This window comes from Gymnogyps californianus, chromosome 1, assembly GCF_018139145.2.
Source record: "Gymnogyps californianus isolate 813 chromosome 1, ASM1813914v2, whole genome shotgun sequence".
NCBI lineage: Eukaryota > Metazoa > Chordata > Aves > Accipitriformes > Cathartidae > Gymnogyps > Gymnogyps californianus.
Genome location: NC_059471.1, coordinates 97,021,889 through 97,044,320, shown reverse-complemented (window position 1 = coordinate 97,044,320; position 22,432 = coordinate 97,021,889). Strand labels below are relative to the sequence as shown.

General features: G+C 36.1%; 1 protein-coding gene across 1 annotated transcript in view; it reads left to right on the top strand.

Annotated features, from left to right (window-relative positions):
* The window catches only part of TRAPPC10 (trafficking protein particle complex subunit 10), a 44,305-nt gene that overhangs the window by 17,284 nt on the left and 4,589 nt on the right, over positions 1–22,432 (top strand). Inside the window, 13 exon segments of the mRNA XM_050897706.1 lie at positions 1,139–1,285; positions 3,200–3,314; positions 4,489–4,565; positions 7,247–7,338; positions 8,521–8,661; positions 10,765–10,877; positions 11,957–12,471; positions 16,282–16,423; positions 17,551–17,709; positions 18,852–19,081; positions 20,313–20,413; positions 20,868–20,994; positions 21,837–22,007. Coding sequence (XP_050753663.1) covers positions 1,139–1,285; positions 3,200–3,314; positions 4,489–4,565; positions 7,247–7,338; positions 8,521–8,661; positions 10,765–10,877; positions 11,957–12,471; positions 16,282–16,423; positions 17,551–17,709; positions 18,852–19,081; positions 20,313–20,413; positions 20,868–20,994; positions 21,837–22,007 — 2,130 coding nt within the window.

Here is a 22,432-nt window from a genome sequence, read left to right as displayed (position 1 = left end):
TCTGTCCTATGCCTCCAATGTTTGGGGCTCTTCTCTGCACTGTCTCTTATTTCTGCTGTTTCTGTCTTGATGTGGTGATCCAAACTGAATGCAGGTGTTCAGGCTGCGAGACAGTGACACTTACTTGTGCATACCATGTAGTTATCCCTGTTGTGATCCTTTTTCTTAATACAGGCAAACCTCTTAATGTGGCTTGGTGCCGCTGAACACATAGTGGAATCTAAACTACTCTGTTCTTATGATCTTTCTCTTCCTGTAAATTCTTTCAGAATTCAGATCTTTGGTTTTTTTTCAAATACATTGTGCTTGCCTGTTGAACTTTCCTATCACGTTAGTCAATTAGCTAGTTTATTATGGATTTCAAGACTTTCATAGTCTTTCTAAAAGCAATATTTTTGCATTGTTTATGAACAGGATTTTGAGACATCATTATGGTGATTATATTCCAGATCTTTAGTTATGCTCATCTTTATCTTGATTCTTGAAATATTCTAGTATCAAACTCTCCTGTCTTTCTCTGTCATGTCCTGACTGATAATCCCTTCTTGGTCCTCCCCCCCCCCCCCCGGCCTTTCTGTGTGGGTTTTTTTTGTTTATTTGTTTGTTTTTATCTCCATTCTTTAATTAGTTGTCCACGACAGATGTCTTATCCTTTGATTAACAAGCTTATTGTTGTGAAGGAAACTTAGGCTAATTTCTTTTTTCAGGTTTTTTGATCTGCTTCTTAGTGTACTTTTTAATTTTGGTCTCAGTTAGATCTGATGTCTCCTTAGGAAAGTAGTAGTATATTTACAGAAATTTTTCCTAACTCTGCTTTCCTTAGGCTTAGTTTCCCAATTTTTGGAATTTTTCCAAGTACTAGTACCCATTAGTCCTCTTTTCCTTCTCTTTCATCTTGGTGAATGTATCAAATCTAGTTAATATAATCACTGTTCACTTGCTTAGCTGTCCATCTTTCATGAACTAATATATATAAATTATTCAGGAGGTAGCGAGAGTTGGCCTGTTCTTTGTGTATTCTTAGAGTAAGCTCTTCCAAGAGTCTCTGCTACGTTGTATCAAGAAAAGTATTTTGCTGAAGTATTTTCTCATCTGACTAATGTTTATTTCCCAGTTAATTTTATCTGTTCATCTTCAGGTCTCTGTTCCTCCTGGAGCTTTGGATTGTTGGGTATTTTTGAGTTGTTTGGAAGTCTTACAAAGAATAGAAGGCTGCTGTGATAGGGCTCAAATAGATGCAAATGTTTCCCACACAGTTGGCTTATGGAGCTATGCCACTGAGAAGGTGAGCAAATAATGTGTTGCAGTTGTGGTATTACAATTTTGAAGTAGACCGTTTGTTTCTGTGGAACAGTTTTTGCACTTTTTATTGTGGAATTTAATATGGGTTTCGGTATATTGTCTTGAGTCTAGTCTAGATGAGACATCCAGGTTTATATCCACTTTTTCCACTGTCAGATGAGACCTGGGAATAACTAGGGTGTGTTCACCTCTTTGTCTGTACCCCCTTCCTCACCGCTAGTTTGATAATGACTGGCTGATTAAACTCCAGAATGAACTCAGTCCGTGCCGACTGGGAGAAGGAGCATGAATTTCAATTATAGCAGCAGAAGCTGCCCAGATCTGGATACACTTACCATTATAGATAGAGATTACAGCAATGTGTTTACATAGTTCATTACTTCTTCAGTATGTTGTATGGTAGTAATGGACTTCAGACTTCACTGAAGGTGTTACCGTTGGCGGCTTGTGAAAGAGGCAAATAAGTAATAATTTGCAATTTTTCAATTACCACCCCTTGCCATAAAGTAAAAGTTGTAAAGTGGCCTTTTCAGTTTGGTTAAGCCCCTTCCCTAATTATGTGAATGCCTTTTCAAGTACCACTTACTCCGACTCTGTGAAAGAGTTGGTGTGTAAGGTTGCTACTGCTTTCCACTGTTGAAAAACGGTTTAGAAAGATGACAAACTCCAGAAACTACTGAAATAGCATACTGTGATCTTCGTGGATGTTTTTGAAGACCAGTGTAAGCTCATCCTCTAGTTTGCATAGCCTGCAAAATATTTTCTATTTATTTTAATCATAGTTTGTTCATATTTCAGTAGACAGGAATCCTCTAACTGACCCTAGGAGGTCCTTGTCTTATTACAAGAGCAGAGAAAGACAATTTCACCTTTAAGAGTTACTGTTTAAAAAAAGGGGGGGGGGAGATCAGAATAAAGGAAACAAAGAATTGTTTAAAGTGGTGATGAGTGCATGCTCTTCCCATGCTCCTTACATGTTTCTGTGGAAGGTGTGTACCTGAGTTGGAAATGTTCCTCCCATTCATAGCTCTTCTAACACAAAAGGTAAAGGGAAAAACTGTAGGATAATGAGTAGCAGTAAGGGGGAACAGACTGAATGAAAGAAATTTAGTAACTAGTGACGAAATTAAGTGGAATTTAAAAAAAAAAAAGTTAATGGCCATCCCCATTTTAATGGTGTAATGTGACAAGTTGAGACCTTTTTTCTTTTGTGGGATTACCTTGGTAGTTGATTGAGTTATTCTAAATTAATTAACCAAATGACCAACAGAACTGAACTTCTTTAAGACAGTATCCTCTGCTGACTTCTGGGTATCAAGCGTACCAGCTGCTGTCTAGAAGGGGTTTTATTGTAGTTGTGTGGCACTGTTTTAACACAGTTAGCTATGCTAATCGTCTCTTTTTCAAGAAGGTTTTCATCTGAATACAATAGTTTGGGTGAATTTGCAAGCTTTTCTAATCCGTGTACTGGAGGCTGCCTGCATTTCTTGATCATACAGTTTTCAAAAATACAGACACAGTTATTAGAAATGTTCTTTGGTGATAACTGCCAAACATCTCAAGCTTTGTCCGTGTTTATATGGAAAAACAGAAGGATTTATTCTGATTAGGTGTTATGCATGTAGGAACGTGTGTGTATATGCATGTGTTCCAATGTTATTTGAGTCAGTAACTTATATGCAATTTAATTCTTAATAAAATTGATTTCTACTGTGAGAATAAGTTACTTTTGAAAGGTTCTCTACTTTCTTCCCACGAAGCAACTTTAATACAGATGTTATAAGCAGTATAATATGACAGCAGTGGAAATGTATTGTAGGAATGATGTAATAGAATAAAAGGAGTTTTATATTGGTTTTGTAGCCTATTGAAAACAAGCATCTGGTTTCTCTCATAGTTAAAATCTCTGGGTTATCTGTGTGGACTTGTGTCAGAGAAGGGACCCAATTCAGAAGACCTTAACAGAACTGTCGATCTGTTAGCAGGGTTGGGAGCAGAACGCCCTGAAACAGGTATTACCAGGAATGTACGCATTCTTTCTAATAACTGACATTGTCTTAAATAGACAGCATATAAATATATCAGTAATAACAATTTCCAAGTATCTCTACATATATATAAACATTGATAGAACTCTTATCTCTTACGAGTTCTTTTAATGTGTGTCTAGTACTTTAAATTATCAATGCATCTCCTTACTGTTGCAAGTATAAGTTTTTCTATTAATGGTCCATTTATCAGCATTTAGGTAAATAGTCTTCAACAGTACTGGTTTTGAATAAAGTTCTTAATACTTTCAGACAAGTATTAAAAATAAAATTATTTCATCTGATGCGAATAGATAACCTGCGACTGGAGCTACAAAGTGATATTATTTGAGTTGAAGTGATAATATTTAAGTGGCTGAACAGTCAAATTTATTTACTCCTTGTGGATTTTATCACTCGCAAAGATATTTCTGAAGGGAAGAAGCTTTCAGATGTTAAATATGCTAGAACAATTAGTATCTTTAAAGCATTAGTTGACAGGCTGATGCTTCACTTGATCTTGCAGGTATTGATGATGTATGATTCTTAATTCAGTGCTATGGTGTCTGTTTGTATTTATTTTAAATGAGGGCTTTTTTCTTCTAGAAATATTGACACATATTTGGTCTGGCAAAGACTTTTAAGTTGAGCAAGCTACTTCAGAAAAAAACTTGGTCTTGCTAACCATTTTCCTTTGAAGTACATTTATTAAAGTAGTAAAATGTCTTTAAATTACAGTATACTTCTGTCATGCTGATTTATAAATCCAGCAGTGAGGAGTTGTGAGAATATTACTCCTGGCACAATATGGTATTTAAGTACAATTGTGTGTATTTCTAGGTTGAATAAATGTTATGAAATACTGTGTGGAGAAGTTGGTACAGTTACTGTATTGCTGCTTGCCTTTACCCTGCTACTCTGAACATCACTCACATGTGCATGCACACACAGAGTTGTGAAACAGCCTTTCTTGATCTTACTTTAGAGCCTGGGGAAGAAACTCGTGATCTGTCTCTAAGTGTTGGTGATGTTTCCCACATAAAATTAGTTTTAAGTTTTCTGTCTACTTTCTACTGAAGGAAAAAGCAGGGGCAGGGGGGTGTTAGTAAAATAGGCATGTATTTGTAAGTGACACCTCTTGTTCTGCTTTTTTCTAAAGCCAATGCATCACAGAGCCCTTATAAGAAACTTAGAGAGGCCTTATCATCTGTAGAAGCTTTTGAAAAACACTACTTAGTAAGTATGAGTTTTGGTTATTTATATTAGTTTTGTGTGTTTACATTATAGATTGAATAGGGCCAAAATTTTCAAACCTGAGAAGATAACATTGAGAACGTAAATCTGTATTTCTGTATTTTGGTATCAAGGGTTATTGCTTACACACTGAACACAACAAGGCTGATTTGTTTTACAACTGGAACCCTGTATGGGCCCCAAGTTTCAAATATTTGGATTAACTTTAATATTTACAGTTATGAGTTGGAGGTTATTATCTGTAAGTATGTATACTTAGTTATTAAAAAAGCCAATGTCATGGCTATCATATTCTGCTATCCCAAATTCAGAATTAATTGAACCTTTCCCAGAAGAATATTGATGTGTGAATTCAGCTTCCTTTTGAATGGTTTAGACTTGCATCTTGCAGTGGGTGTTACATGGTTTAAGTTAAACTGTTGAATTTTTTATATAAACTGTGGGACATCTGTGGATAATAGGGTTGGAGCTGGCATAGATGGAAACATTAGAATTCTCATTGTGCTTTAATATGCATGTTTATTTCCTGACAGCTCACTTATTGAGAAGCCACTGTAATGATCTTCTGGGGTTTTTTTATAAAAGATCGTTAAATAAAACAAAAAACCCCTGACTGTCACAAGAGTGTGTTTGGTTTTGGGGGGTTTGGTTTGGTTTTTTTTCCTCCTTAAATAATTTTCCTCTGAAATTTCTTATATTTGCAGTACTGCTGTTAAAGTTTTCTGGGGAAAAGTTGGAGGAAAACTGAGCAATTTTTTTTTAATCTGAAAACTAGGTGGTACTTATTTTTACAAAGTTTTATTGAAAGAAAAAGTCTCAAAAGATTTTGTCTGAAGATACCAGGTTTCATTTTTATACTTCGTTTCTTTGTAAGACTAGTTGGATAGCTGGACCAAAACTAAAATCTTCAGAATTGCTAGCTGCGCTTACATATTCAGTTCCAACTTGCACCTGAAGATCTCTGCTAAATTCAGTAGTATCTTCGTAAATTTAAGAAACTAAGCGGGATCTGCAGAGTTTGCCAATGAAAGAATTGCCATTCCTGTTTGTATTTCTGACTGCACTTTTATGCAACCAAAATTCAGATATCAGATACACTATAAAAGATTGTTTTATATGCAGTTGTCACATAAATATATACAATTTATATATGCCCATATTTTATCCATGTATTCAGTGGAGAAGAACATAGAATTAGTTAAAATTTCCAGACATGGCTAAGAATTTATTTGCATTTAAAATTTTAATGAGTCTGAAAAGTAAAATGCAGCTTTTCAGACATGTTGAAACCAAGAAGTGATGAGCTTTTATTACCAGAAGAGGCTTTGTTCTCATTCAATGGCTAGTCTCATGCAACAGCTTCAGAATCTTTTGTAAGACTGTCAAATCTTCTGCAAGCATGTTGGCTTCTACCTTAATTTTGGGGGAACGTAGCTTTTCATTGTATGTGTGGCTGGTGTCTAAGACCTCTCTGGTTATACTGATCACTTAGTTTATTGTAGGATGTTGTTGTGAGTTCTTAAAGAAAGAAGTGCTTTTTCTAGGCTCTCCATAAGAAACATAAAAAATGGCCTAAGAAAGGCTTTGGGAGCTCATTTTAGGTCATTTTCCTGCCCCATAGGAATAGATGCTTTCTGACAGATACTCTGCAAAATATTTAGGCAATTGGAAGCTCTTAAGCAATTTGTTTTGAAGGATAGAGTAGTTCGTAATACACTAAGTGAAGGAGAATGAGCTTCTGTGAAAGGTTGCTGACAGCCAGAAGAAGCTGCGGGTTTGTAAATATGATGTGAAATGTTTTTATGTATCTGGCCAGAGATTATTATATACTTGAGAAAAAAGTTTGGTGGTGGTATACAGTGTGTGTTGTAACTGCTAATTTTTTGAGAAAGTTTTGTCGCTGTTATTACAAACTTAGGGCAAGGTGAGGAAGGTGACGTAGACAGTGTGGCTGCATTGGAAATTAAGCTTAAAGATGACTGAGAAACTTCAATTTGGGATTACATAGCTTCAAGCAAAATTCCTTTACGGCACTCTTGTGAAAATACTTATTCCGATTGTAACTTAGCATTTTGCGTTTAATTGTATGTTTACATACTGCAAACTTTCATATACTTAATGGTATTATGTGCAGCTTTAGTGAAAGAATCATGTACGACGTTCTGTATGCAGTTGATTTGGTTTTGAAGTATTAGTTGTGAGTCTCTGGGGCAAGCTCTAATATTGTTCTAAATGTGTTATGCTGTGGTGTAGCCTGGAATGATACACTACACAATCCTGCAATGATAATTTAATGGCATTTAGAGACTGAGAAGTAGGTGCTTTCAAAAAAAGACAGGAGGATTCAAGTGTAAAGAAGCGCTTGAAACTTCATCTCATCTGTTATTTTGGTGGTTTTGAGTTGCCTTATCTAATTTTTAATAAGCTTTTTTCTTCTGCTATTTATAACACAGATATGGGATAATGACCAACTGTAGAAAAAGTGAAGATGACCTGTTACAAACTGCTCTATATTGTGTGCTGGGGGCAAGGGGAAATCTAAAAAGGGACTCATTCTGGTCATTTTGTTGTAGTAACTTAGTTACTGGCTATGAGTTTGTGTGAAATACCATATAGCTACTAAAAATACATAAGCTTATAATAGTTTCTTTTCTTTTAAACAGGATCTGTCCCATGCCACCATTGAAATGTACACAAATATTGGACGAATTCGCTCAGCTAAGCTTGTGGGAAAGGACTTGGCAGAGTTTTATATGTAAATGAATGTTTAAAATGTCTTAAATGCATTAGCTTTGAAAAGTTTGAATATAATCCTTGAGGAAAATACGCTGTATTTAAAAAGGAATTTTAAAAAGTATTTTAAAAAAATGTAAACATACCCTAAGTTTCAGGCTGTATTTCAGCAAAAAAAAGAAAAAGAACATTGGCAATCTCTTTATATCAAACCCTAATTCTCACCTCGTGATTTAGTACTCTTACCTTTAACTGTCCTATGTTCTTTAGCTTGATCTTTTCTTCTCCTAGGGAGAAAAGGCCAATGGGGCAGGGGGAGGAAAGAGATAACTTTGCATTTACTAAAGCTTGCTTTGTAACGTGGCTTCTGACTTGTTTCAGAGTTTATAGTTAAGTACATATGTGTCTGTATATACCTAAGAAAAGCCAGAAAACATGTTCTTTGGAGAGTAATCAGTTTCATATTTGAGGTTATGATTGCAAAATGTTTGTTTCCCCCACTGTGAAACTTCAGTGGTTTTATTCCTAATTTCCAAATATATTTTTTGTATTTATCCCTGCTGTTAAATTCCACTAAAGGAACCTCCTGCATTGGTTTTCTGTTTCATTTTATTTTTCTTACTTAGAAGAATTCGGGAGTCCTAAGCGTTTTTTGGGGGAAAACATGTTTGGGCATGCTTCTCACCTATGTTCACTAAAGCAGTCTGATCTTCTAGCCGCAACAGATTCTCCTAAATTAACTTAAACTTCCACCTGAGGGAATAATGTTAGGTTTAAAGACTACCATGGAACTGCTGTGTAGTGATAAAATTATATTTTCATTGAAGCATTTTCCTGCTTTAGAATTGTTGAGTAAGCATATTTTTAGTTAACTGTCAGAAGCTTGAGATGGCTTTTGTCGTGTTTGTGGGAGGTGGCTTCACCTCACTTGCTCTGACTTGGGATGGATCTGTATATGAAGCCTTTCACTGACATAGTATATTTACACTAATTGCAGTTCTGCTTGCTTAAGTGAATTGCATAAAGGTAGGCCAATATGTTGATCTGTTACCAGCTAAATAAAGAGCATAATGGTTCACTGCATCTTGTTCTGCATTCATACGCAATGTTCCTCTCCCATCACCACTTTTTGAAAATGTGTAGAGAGTTTTCATGGCTGCAAAGGTTCTTATATCGCTCTGTACTCATTTCTTTATTTTTAAAGGAGGAAGAAAGGTCCACAGAAGGCAGAAGTCTATCTTCAAGGAGCACTGAAAACTTACCTTGCTGAGGGCTGGGCATTGCTCGTCACACATACGAGAAAACAGTTAGCTGAATGTCAGAAACACCTTGGGCAAATAGAAAAGTATCCTCTAAAAGGCAGAGCCAGAAAAATCAAGACCAGAGAAAATGATATTTCTGATTATTTTTCTGACATATCTCTACCCTTTATTTAACAGTAGAGACTGACAAACAGCAGACAGCTGAGTTATTTCTTGTTTCCATTGTTGCTGTTCATTTGGGGAGGGTTGGGTTATTTATTTTTTCATTTTTATTTTTTTAACATCTGGTTCACTTAAAACCTTTTGCATATGGTTGCTGCTCTCCGTTTTAAATATGTCTAGGCTCTAGAGAGTGGTGCAACATGGGCAGTGTGAAGTTTGTCATTAGTTCAGCAGATACCATAGAGGTTTTTTATGATTCTGTTTGTACTTCATCATTATGGAAGTTTTTATGTGGTACTGTTTTTTTCATTTGGTAAATATGGCGTTATAGTGTCTTCCTATATTAAGGAGCTTAATTTCTGGGCTTTCTTTCTATAACTGGTACCACCTTTTTCCTGTATCTGACCTGGCAAGGACTCTTCTGGTGTTTATAATGGTGACTTTTTCCAAAAGTTAAAACAGAGGCTTGGAAGATGAAAATTGTGTGGCTTTGGTGTGGTGTTTTAATCTTTTTTGCTATTATTTATTTTTTTATTTCTGGCTTTGATCTCTGCTTCAGAAGGGTAGTGGGAATTGTTTGCTTTTAAGTTGTGTGAAAGCTCAGTCTTCAATGTGTGAATGAAATCTTCTCTGTAAATGCCGCATAAATGCCAGGTAGTGCTTTGAGAGAACGATTTGGCCCAATCCTAATGTTTGACAGGCTTCACATTCTTCACGTTGATACTCTCTGCATTATTTTCACACACCAACTCTATCCGCTGCAACTGTATTTGTTTAAGTATTAAATCTGTCTGTGTTGCTGTATTGTTGCTACTTTCAAGATAAGAGGTGGGGGGGAGTCGGGGAAAGTCTGCTGACTGGCCTTGGGTGTTTTGTTGTATTCTTTTTGGCATTAGAAACAGCACAATTTGAATTCTGCTTTTCATTTTAGCCTCATATGTCGTTGCCTAAATTTGGTAGCTAAATTAAGTAACTTGGTTCTAATCTGAACTGTTGTGCTGCGTGCAGGATATTATGTACTATAGCAAAATGGCAAATTTTCATTATTTTTTGGTGTTTTGGGGGAAGGGTACTGCTTTCATTGGTGCCATAGTTCTAAATGGAATTCCTCTAAGTGTTCCAGACTGGGGTGGTTAGCTGACCAGGGTACTTTCTGCAGGACAGTTCTTGTGGAAATTGCAAGGCAAGACAGCTTTTTTTGAATGGTCCTTCTAGCTTTTTTTAAAGTTGTTGGCGTTTTTTGGGGGTTTTTGTTTTTTTTTCTTTGCCTAAGAAGCTCATATTTTAGTCTCTAAGTGACAGTACTAGGAATCTTACTGTAGCTGAAAATCCGTTGAGCTAAATTCAAATTTGTAGTGTATTTTGTGTTTTGTTCTTTTTTTGTTGTTTTTTATTTGGTTTTTTTTAGAACTAGACTTAGACATTGTAAATGTCTGCCTTCTTTGAAAATTCTTACATTGTTTTTAAACACTCTTGAATTTTTCTGCTTCAGTGCAAATGCTTGTAAAGAATCTGAGCCAGTAATATTGCAGTCTTAGCTAAATACTTAAATAAGCATTTGTATCCCCAGCACTCAAAAGTATAAAGAATGTCCTAGTTATGGTAAGTGGTGCTGTAACAGCTGGCAGATTCTCAGCCAGGTAAATTGGAATATAATCAAATACTCACGTTTAGTTCTAAATGTTGGGCAGCATAATGCAACACACTGGGTCTTTAACTTCCATGGTGCATTTATCTATTGTCAAATAATGAATTTTCTATGCTCACTGATCTTTTTAGATGGGGGAAGATGGCACAGGTCAATAACGGATCATATTTTAGTAGGTCTGCAAAAAGCAGAGATTTTGCAATATTCTCAGATGATAGTAAATCTTCCATTGTTTCTTTTCTAATGGAAGAGTGTGGAGATGATAAAAGCAGGTCTTGTATTAAAAGATTAGAAAAGCAGTACTTGAACTGTCTCGTTTTCAGTCAAATTTCTGAATGTTGTAGGTTTCCACCTCATGTTTCCTTAACTTTCTTAGTTATCTTCAAACAAGCAGCCTTTTAGCTGGTGATAATCACTTAACAGAAGATGAACGCAAAAGCTTTTGCCAAGAAATACTAGATTTTGCCAATCAGCAAGCAGAGAACCAAGGTGAGTCTGGCTCTTAAATACTTAGGCTGCTCTAATCTGATCTTTCCCTAAAAGTAGATTGGAAGGCTTTTTTGTGATTGTTTTCACTACTTTGTGTGTAACGTCTGAACCAACATGGTTCTTTTCTTGTCATCTCCAGAACATTTACAGAACTTCTGCAATAATTAAGAATAGTCAAAAATGAAAGGGTAATTAACGTTTTCATCCTGAATACCGGAAAGCCTTTGTTTTCCTTCACTTACCTGTTTCTCTGCTTTGACAGCTCATAATTTATCTTGTGTTGGTTTTTTCTCAATTCTTGACTTATCTTTGTCTACATTGCTGGCACGCAGATGGCAGCTCTGTGATGATAGTTCTTTGGTTTTGATGTTAGATCTGTTCCCATCCACTTGCAGCTTATTATTTTGACTGTTCTACCTCTTCTCTTTATTCTTCTGCTGCTTCAGTAATACCTTGTCCTCAGATATTAATCATAATTCAAATTTATACAGAATACTTCCTGTAGATCTGAAGACTGTTCATTTTTAAGCAGAAGTTTTTCTTGATGAATGGATGTACCATAAGTAATATGTTATTTTAGACTTGCTTCTTAATTAAGTTTTGGTACTGTCTCAGCGTTGGTCTTCGGAATCTAGAAAAGAGAATGAAAAACCATTGTATGGTAAAGCTGATGGCTCAAGGTGCTAGTCCGATCATTAGTTTCTTAAACTTGTACTTGGTCTTAATTTATGCACTCTGGGAAGTTTGTCACTATGCTACTGTGTTCGTCTAGAACACTTTATGTAGTAGTGAAATGTTAAACTTCTGCTTAGACACTATCTCTTAGTTTAGTTGTCTTTAATAGCCTGAGTACTAAAATTGTAGTAGATGTAACTGTTAGAAAATAAATCTCAGCATCCTTAAGTCTCATTTCTATGCAAGATAAAACTAAAATACGAAAGTATTGATTTGTTGTGAAAGGATTCATTGTGAAAAGTTGTTGATTCATTTAATTCTAGGGGTTAAATTTTTAAGAGAAAAGATTTGCTGATCTCCAGCAGCACTGGAGAAGAATAAAATCCCTGTTTTTATCGTTCCAGGTCAAAAGGTTATATTGCCTATGCACTCCTTCACACAGTTGAAAACTCTACATTTTGACCCTCCAAATGCTGTTGTCCATGTGGGTGGAAAGTTGTCTATTGAGTTGACTTTGTTGAGCCAAATGCCCATCCCTGTCCAAGTGGATCAGATTGCCATCCATGTTCACTTCAGCATTGAGAAAAATAGTTACAGAAAAACAGCTGAGTGGCTCACTAAGCACAAAACTTCCAATGGTGTTATCAGCTTTCCAAATGAAGTCGCAGGCTTTCCTTTGTCAAGAAACAACTTGCCAGCACTGGAGCTATACGAAATGTATGAACGGAGTCCCTCAGATAACTCTTTGAACACAGCAGGAATTATCTGCAAAAACGTGCACATGCTACTTCGAAGGCAAGAGAGCAGCAGTTCGCTGGATATGCCCTCAGGGGTGACTTTAGAAGATGGGGCTCATGTGTTGAAATGCAACAACTTAATCTTGGAACCAGGGGTCAATAAAATAACATTCAGTACTCAGGTATGTTTTTATAGTTGAGTGGATGTAGCACTCATGAAAGAAGAACTAAAAGCACTGGCTGAGGAAGAGCATAGTGCTGGCAAGTGGTACCTGTACTGCTTCCTGTTACAGCTTGGGTGATGCCATTCCCCTTGTGGCTTTCTTTTTGTTGTTCTAGACCTTAATTTCCCTTGAAAGAAGGCTGTTGTGTTTGTGCCAAAATATACAGGTGACTCCTATTTGCAGTCATTTGAGTCAGCCTTCCAAAACTTATTTTAAACATCTTGATTATTGCTGCCAAAAATTAAACTGATAAATTCATATACAAGATAATGTACTGCTCATGAAGTGTGGCTTTGCTGTTGAGCTCATTGAGAATAATGTTTAAAAATTTTGATGGGAATGCATTTTCTAGCCCTTAGGAAGTGACTGTGTGGTTAAATTTGGTTGATAGCCTGTTCTTCGCTGTGGAGGGTGGTAGAATATTTTTTCACTTGGTGGATGTAGTAAACCTGCCTGCAAGAAGTATGACAAAGTTAAGCTCAGCTTCAAATATTTGAATTTAGAAGATGTCGGATTAAAACTGCCCCCATTATTCATCTTAATCACATAAGGAATGAGAAGACAAGAACATAAGAATTCTCTGCTACAGGAAAACTAAATTTGCATTAGCAAACACCTGTGAAAATAGTGTCACCATCTAAATGCCACCCTCAGAAAATGGATTACAGTCCTGCTTCTGCCATATAGTGTTGTATATGAAATTCCCTCAATTCCTGACTTATACATGCTCTCTAAGTCAGCTTAATACTTGGAGTAATCCTTTTTTTTTTCTCCCATTCTTCCCCCAGTGAGCTAAGTACTCCCAGTAATTGCTGAAATATTTAAGGACAGTAGTGCTTATTACTTCTGTTCACATTACATTGCATTGCTACTAGATGCATGGTAACTGGAAATCAGCAGGCCTTGAGTACCAATCCTGTTGGTTGGTTGTGGTGTTTTTTTGTTTTTGTTTTTGGGTTTTTTGTTTTGGTTTTTTTTTTAAACTGCCACTCATTCTGTGGCCTTGTACTTTGCTGATGTGTGGTTTGTTTGCTTGTTTTTAATGAAATGGGGAAAGGCATTTACCTGCCAACTTATTCCTAGGAAGTGAAATGCCAAGCATTTTCAAAAGTGTGACTTCACTGTTTGGCATTCCAGGAGTAGGAGCTTCTGGCCTCAATTACCATGTTGTTCTGTTCTTTGGGTTTCTTTAAATACTTTCTATCTCCCTCCCCACCTCTGTAACCCTTCATAGGGAAGTATTTAGTAGAGTTCAATGATACAGTAATGAACATCAGTGTAGGGAAAATTTGAGTGAGAAAACGCTGAGAAATTCAGTCTAGCATGTGAATGATTAACAAAAGATGGGGCAGCACAATGAGGAATGCAACAGCTGTTTCATAGCTGCTTCATTTTCTGAGCATTATCCAGCCTGTATATTGGAAAGAGTATGGATGCTATGAAGAGAGAGAAAGTGTTTTGGAGTCACGTATAGTATATGTGCCTACTAACTTTGCCATTTTCTAATTGGTTTAGATTAGCTTTGGTCTGGTTTTGGTCCCTTTTTAAAACTAATTTTGAAATAAGAATCTACATACTACATACCTGCTTTTGATGACTAAAAATTGATAGCTAGACAGAGCTGGCCAGGAGGTTTCTATAGCATTCTTAGCATATTTTAGGTGCTCCACACCTGAGATTTTAACTTTCTCCTTTTTTTTTCTTTTTTTAATTGTTAGTGTCTATCTTGTCATAGAACTTCGTTTAGAGTGAAGCTTTCTGTAGGCTTACATACTCTGCCTTTCCATTCCTCCAGTGCTGGGGCAGAGAGCACTAGAGAGATGTGCTTGGTACATCTGCACATGCACATTGTGGAACCTGTGTGGATAGCAGGTATCTCAAGGTGGAAGTTGAGTTCAGCTCCCTGATGATGCAATGTGAAATGGCAATAATGTCATTTGAACTACCTACTGACCTAATTTTTTAGGTTTCTCATTCTTTCAAAGGATTGGGACAAGTTAATGGGATTTGGAGATGTCAGAGGTCTTTGTGGCTGCAAATGTAGTTTTCTGTAAAATAAATTAACATGTATGTAGAACTGGATTTCAGGTGAAGGAGCCTTACTAGAAGAAAGCTGTTAGAAACTGTTCTGAGCAGGCATTTTGGCTTAGTGGGATCAGGAAGCAATCTGAAACCACGGAAGAAGCGATATGGACGAAAAGCTAGATACAGCTCTGCTTTATATTTGCCTTGTTCTGCATGCTTCTGGTGGCTATTGGAGGATTGACAGCCTTACGCTTATAACTTTCCTATTTTCCCAACCTTTCTTTCTTGAAAGAACTTTGCATGGGAAGACTGCTCAGTGTGAATCCTACTTATCTTTATACAGTTGTTCAAAGCATGACTTATCTGTCCTTAAAGGGAAAATCTGAATGTTATAATTTTGACAGTGTATTACTAGATAACATGATGAAAGCTTCTCTAGGTTTGAGCTGCAGTATTTACAAAATATTTACTAAAAATCCATTATTATTGTAGTACTGTACGGTGTCACTTCTTCTGGATTACATAGCTGGCCAGAGGACAGAAACTGCTGACAACTTGTTTTCTGAATTTTCTTACAGTAATGCTTAATTGCACTACTTTTGCAGAAAGAGGAATGAATATGCTTCTAATAGAAGATGCAGAGGGAGTTTGATTCTTTCTGTAGATCGTAGACTGATGATTAGTGTTATTTATGCTGATAGCAATCTTCCAGTGTATTTTTTCAAGCTGTAAAAGGGATCAGAAAGCATTATCTAAATTCTTTAGACTGATATTCCCATGCCATGTTGAGATTTAAAGTATGTATATATTATGAAAGACTTTACTCATGCTTTTCTGTTTATAAAGTATTCAAGGGATAAAATTTAGTGACTTTAATGTCAAAATGCATAATACTGAATTTCAGTCAGGATTTGCTTTGTAAATAACTGTGTAAGTGAGGTTTGAATGTTAAGTTGTTACAGCTTTTCTCCATAACTTCTAATCTTATTCTTTAGATTTAATTATACCCAGCATCAATATTTATGTATTACACTTGGTAAAATGGCACATGGAAAAAAAACACATTTCCCATTCCCTAGCAGTAGTAGCTAAGAGCAAATAGAATCAAGAATAAATATACTAGCAGATGTTACAGGTTTGCTTTTTATAAAGTTATCGAAAAACATCCAGAATCCCATTATTCAGGGTAAGTGAAGAGTTTGAAATTAAATATGTATTACTTTTTTGTAAGCGTTCACACAGGGGTGAGGAGTGTGTGAAATTGATAGCTTGAGCTGAAAGCTGTGCCTTATATAAATGTTGTAGGATTTTATGAATGTTAGCCAAATAAGCACTTCACTGCTTGCTAAATATAATTTCAGTACTTAATAAATACAATTATATTTTAATGTATGTGACACTTGGAGGGGGGGAAAAAACCCAACCAACAAACAAGACAAAAAGCCCCCCAGACTAACAATTTGACAGCACAGCTACTATATTAGTTATTCTGATTATTGGTACTTGTTACTTATGATGTTTTTTCTTGAATCAGTCAGCACTCTAGAGCTTCTATTTTAATGGGGCAAAAGGCACTCCTTTGTGAAAATCTTGTCACCTACTCAGAGAACAAGTCTGTCATTTTAATTTACAAATGCAAAGTATCTGATAAAAATGACCTGAAAACATGCTGTTGTTTAGAAGAGGGTTTGTTCTAGAAGTATTTCCTAAATTGAAAAATCCATTCAAATGTTTTCTTCAAAGGCCAAAGAACCTGGGACATACACACTCAGGCAACTGTGCACTTCAGTGGGAAAAGTACAGTTTGTCCTTCTTCATATTTACCCAATTGTGCAGTATGATGTATACTCTCAGGAGCCCCAGCTAAAAGTGGAACCGATGACTGGTAGGTACAGTTGCTATGCTGAAGTTGTTTTGATGATTTCTGTTGTACTCTCGTGGGACTAGATAAAGCGTTTTCTGGCTTGAATATTACTCAGATTTTTTTTTTCCTTACTCTCAATTTTGAGTTTAAAATAAATTTTTCAAATTATCCATCAAGTATGCTCTCTCAATGATGGCTAATTTTCAACAACTAACTCCAGTGCTTGGCTCTGAAACATGTAGTGTCACTTTTGAACATGAATTTGAACATGTAGTGTCACTTAAATATCAGGTATGATTTGAGCTGCCACACTGATTAGGAGAAGTGAATATTTAAATTTGTAATTGGCTGAGCTCCTTGTTGGTTATTTCTGTGACGCTGCAGTCTCTTTGGTATTTACAAGAAATGTGTAAGAACTGGGATTCTCTACTAGGTAATATAAACTTATTAAAATTTAATACTGAATACATCCATTGGTTTCATGGACGGCTGAGCATTACTTGTTGTAGAGTTTATTAAAGTTTATAAATGGAAGTTAGTAGTGATTTTGTTTTCAGGCGGTTAACTGAGGCAGTTGAGAAGTTAATATGCATTTTGTGCTATCATTCCAGTTACAGGGGTTGCAGTGTGTCGCAAAGGAAGGACAGGCATATTGGGCATTAATCAAATTAGCTACCCCTATGAAATTGATGGTTGTGATTCAGATATGTGAGAGTCTGTGTGCATATTGGCATTCTTGTTATCTTGATTATGTAAATACAGCATGTGGGTATGACTGGCATTGTAGGTGCAAAAATATAAAGCTGTCTACAGCCTGGAGAACTTCACAAAAAGCTTAGTCAATTCTTTGGGATTATTGTATTTCACTGAATTCTGTGCTGCTAGAGCTACACAGTATATGAGCCAGCTAGTCTAAGCCATCCAAGAAACAGTAGTTTTGGTCACTCAAGTTGAAACAACCAGTTTCTCCACACCGATGTGTCTGAACTAGGTTTAATGGGTTGCATAACACCAAACCCCCACGCTTCTAAGTTACCCTAACGTGTGACAGATTGTCTGGGAATATTGCTAACAAGCCTTAGCAGGGCATTGTAACCATCTACTGATGAGTACTGGAATCTGTTAACAATTTCTGCTTTCTTCTTCAGATAGCCTTTTGGCTGGCATACCCCAGAAGGTGAAATTCACAGTGACTACTGGTCACTACACCATGAAGAATGGGGATACTTTGCAGCTCAGTAATGCGGATGCCATGCCTATTCTGTACCATCCGGAGAACAAGGCAGTGATCTATTCCAACACCAGAGGTAAGCAATGAAGTAAAAATTAATAATCTTTAAATGGCTGAAAATTCAGTAATCCTGAAGTAAACCTGTACTTACAGTATTATGAACACTGATGCTGTCTTTTTCAATAGTCATTATTAAGAACAGTTCTAGGGACTTACAACTGAGTACTTCAGTGCAAGAAAGGTCTTAAACTTTGACCCTCAAAGTAGTAGTATGAACTTTTCAGCAAACAGAGCAGGACAACTTTGACTTTCATTGATGAAATTCAGTAGGCATGGTGAAACTGCTGCTGAGTTGAGCATCTGTCATGATTTCCAAGTGAATCATGGTGATCTTTTATTACTATGCAGGCTCTATTTTGACTAGACCATTTTTATTGTGAAGTAGTTGTGAGTAGGTTTTTATGTAGTGCTCTATGTAAATGGAACATTTCCTTTGGCCAGCGTTTCATTTAAACGGATGACATCCTAGTTCCTTTTTTCCCAAGCATAAGTACTGTATAGTCTCCTCAGTTGCTCAAACACAAGCAACTTTTACATAAATGGGAAGAACAGCCTTAATAGACTTGATGAAATTAAGATTAAAATAGACTATACAGAGGCACCCCATGTGTAGTATTTTAAAGATGGATGATGAATGGTGACTGGGAATACCGATGCATGTGTGTTCAATAAGTTGTAAGTTTGCTTGAAGTGAAATTATGAGACTAAGGAGGTGCAGGACGTTGTAGAAACTTCAATAGGTGTCACATGATGGACTAAAGTAGCTCTTTAGCTAGTTTGAAGCTTGTTATCAAATTGTCCTCTTGGTTCTTTCTTGAACATTGGAAGGGACTACTACACGGCATGTGGTGGTTACTGTCCTGCAGTTTAACAAGGATAGAGCATTACTATTGGGAAGTTGTGAACAGCAGTGGTATTTAAGATGTGCGGATTGTAGCTCATCTGAAGAGGTTACCATGGAGTTATATAACATGGTTTCTCATTGCTGTTTTTGCAGACATGGAGGTCTTGCTAGGAAATGGTTATGGCACCTTGTATTTTTCTATGACACTTAGCTTTTTAGGCTAGTTTCATGACTTATTTACAGATTAAAATGAAAATTGGGAAGGGATGAACACGTTTTAAAACTACTTTTTTCCCCATTCTACACAACTATAGAAAAGATCTCAGAATCATCATTAAGGATTCAGTCTTCTGAAAAGATCACAAGCATCAGTTTGCCAGTAGCTCCTGCATATCATGTGATTGAATTTGAACTAGAAGTCATGTATTTGCCATCAGCCACAGAATCTGCAGTGGAGAAAGACAATACTACAAATAAAGAAGGTCACAGAAAAAACAAAGAGAAGCAGAAACAGGACAACTGCATGGCTACTGTTGACCAAAAAGTAAGATGTAATTTAACGTTTTTATTATGAAATCTATTTGATTACAGGGGCATACACTTCACAAAACAGAAGTGGTGGTGATGGGGGGGAACCTGCTTGCATTGAACTAATTTTCCCTTAAAAGATGTGTATGCAAAAATAAAAGCAAATGTTATAAATGTAAAGAAAACATAAACAGAAATATACACTATGTTTACTATATTGCCAACTGTTCCACTAGCTAGTAATCTGAGTTTTAATGTTCTAACACTCGCAGTTTATATAGCATAAAGGATACTCATGTCTTTGTGAAAGGTGGCATGATGGTCTTTAAATTCTCCCTTCTGACTCATGGGAAAGATATTTCTTCCACTTGCAAAGAATCTGTATGCTGTGTTGAGGTACTTAACACTAGTATTTCAAGCTGTCACATTATTTAGTTGGAAGTAACTTTTCCTCTTAATTTTCATTATGAAGGGTGAATAAAGTAAGTAGTATGGAAAGAAACTCTTCAGCTGACAGCAAAATGATCTTGAAACCATCACCTTTCACAGTGTTACTCCTTGTTAAAATTGACCAAGTGTGCTGCCGTGTATCCTTGTGTGTGAAGAGTTGGGTAAAAAGGAATAGCTATAGACTAGCATTGCTAAAATGTGATGTGACAAAAGATTGGGTTTTTTTTCTCTGCATTTAAAAATATGTTGTGAAATATATATGCTTTACAATTGGAAAAATGGCAGCATTCACTTCAGGAGAAATTCTTAAGTGTGCTGCTTCGAGTTAAAACAAATATACATTAAATCATTTTTTAAAAATATTTTGAACTTGTATTTAATATATTAAAGTATTATAAAGACATTTCAGTAATAGATCTTATAGCAAGTTATTTGATATTGACCATTTACCAGATTATGGTATTAAGATGCTATTGGTATTTTTAGTGTCCTTTTATCTTTTCTTTCTTCTATTCCCCTTCCTTTATTTCTAGTCTTCAGAACTGGGTATGTCAGTTTCCACAGGAAAAGCTTGTTCAAGATTTCATATCCCACTCACAGGAAAACAAAAACCTAACATTTTGTCAGATTATTTTTTGACATACTGATTTTTTAAATTTTTTTTTTCTTCTTCCCCTTCTGAATGCATTAGAAGTGGACACTTGCTGAGAAAAGTTTTGTTCAGAAATGAGAAGAAAAGCAAAATCGTTATGCCAAAGACCATTACAAATAAGAACTTTGTTCCCTTTTTCCTTTAGGTAACCATTGATTGTCCTTGGTCGATTTACTCCACTATTATTGCATTAACATTCTGCATACCTTTTAATGCCAAGCATTCCTTATTGTCTGCTGGTAAACGGTAATGTACTCATTAAGTATTTATTGTTTCTTTCTTCTTACAAAATATGGAACTGGAGTTTCATAAGTAATATTTATAGCAGCCTTTTTTTTTTTCCTACGTTAGGCTTTTGTTATCTTACACAGCTCCCCGTTGGAAACTTGTGTATTTTCTCTAATGTTCTTTCATAACAATAAAACAAATTTGTGGTTTCAGCTATTTTGGAAATAAGACCACAAGATAAACCAAACTAGCCTATTTCTGTGTAGTTATTTGTTTTCGTTTAATATGAAAGAGGATGTTTTACAGCCTTGTTTCTACAGACTCATAAGTATTGAGGAAAAGACTGAAAGAAACAAATATACCTGCCACTGTTTTTACTTGAGCTGTGCACTTTGAAAACAATTTTACGGACATATACTCTTTCAATGTAACTATTCAACTTCTGTTGAACAAACTGTGTCATGTTTTTCAGGAAATATGTGCAAGTCTGTGTACAGAATTTGTCAGAACTCTGTTTCCAGCTTTCAGACAACAGCCTAAAAAATTCTGCTGACTGTACAGATTTGCAGCTGGTACCTCTGAACCCTGAATCTCGACAGGTAAAGATACACTTGGTGGTTTATGAGCTCGTTGGCAGGACGGCTAGATGAAAGTTCTTGTTAGTGAAATTATTAGCACTTCTGCACATAGATTTTGTAGTAAGTAAGGCTGATAGCTGATGTTAGGTCAGACCGTTGTAGTCCTCTGAGTAAATTTGATTCTTAAAGATGCTTGAGAGGGTATTTACACCCGTAGATCTCAGATGAAATTCTAAAAGTTGCAAAGATTATTAGATGAGTTTTCAAACTTGTCCATTGGCCTCATGCAAACCACTAAATACCTGCTTGGACAACAGCTATACAAATGTAATATCGCTAATATCACTGTTAACATTTAATTTGTTCATCTTATAGCTGCAACTTGTCATTAGGTTTTAGGAAAAAAATGAGGTAGAGACTGTTTTCCAATTAAATGCAGCTGTAAACTAGTTAAGTTGCAAAACAGTCCCCTTGAAGTTTCTTTCAGCCTTGTCTGAACATGATATTAAATTGGTCATTCTTGGTGCCTAGGAAAAGTATATACAAACATTATTAATATCTTTATTAAATTTGACTTTTGAATAAAATATTTGTCACACATACTTGAATGTGAAGTGTTCCCTTTTGAAACATTGATTCTGACAGTGAAGTGTATCCCTCCTTTTAATTGGATGTGCATTGTTAAAAAAATTCACTATTGGTTATTTTGGTTGCATATTTTCCCTAATGATTTATTTAACACTAAACAGCTAATTTGGTTTTATAAACTATATTAATGCCAGAACAGACAAACATATGTATGTACATTTTCACTCCTTTCTCAGAGGAAGGAAGGAGCTAATACTATAAACATTCTCTTTCAGGTCATATACAGTAAGCAATCAATATTCTTTGTATGGGAATTGAAGTGGACAAAAGAGCTTCCTCCCTCCTTGCAGTGCCTGTTTTCAGTCAGCTTTTGTCCAGCTACCTCTGAAGAACAGTCTCTTACCCTGAAGCCGTTCAGTTACGAATTCCAAGTGGAAAATTTTTTTGTAAGTACTCTTCTAAGTATAGCATATGTTAACTGAATATGGTTTCCTAATATATGGAAAGGGAACGTTAAGAAATATATTAGAAAACTTCTGTTTACATAATGACATTGATACCTACTTAGAATCATTGGAAGGCCAGTTTGTTGAACAATAGAACTGAAGCCTGACGTGATATGGTGGAACAGTATACTTGCCACTGGAGGGGGGGTGGGGTGGGGGGGCAGAACCTGTAACACTTGCACAAGTGTCCTTGATCTTGTTTCTCCCCCCCCCCCCCCCCCCCCCCCCGTGTTTTTGCCTTCCTGGGCTTGTGCCATGGAGACTGTCCTTAGATTACTGAGCTGCTTTTTCCCTGCTGGCTTAAGACTCTGCTCTCCAAAGCAAATTGCAATTTCCAAAAAATCTTTGCTATTGAGAGCATTTAA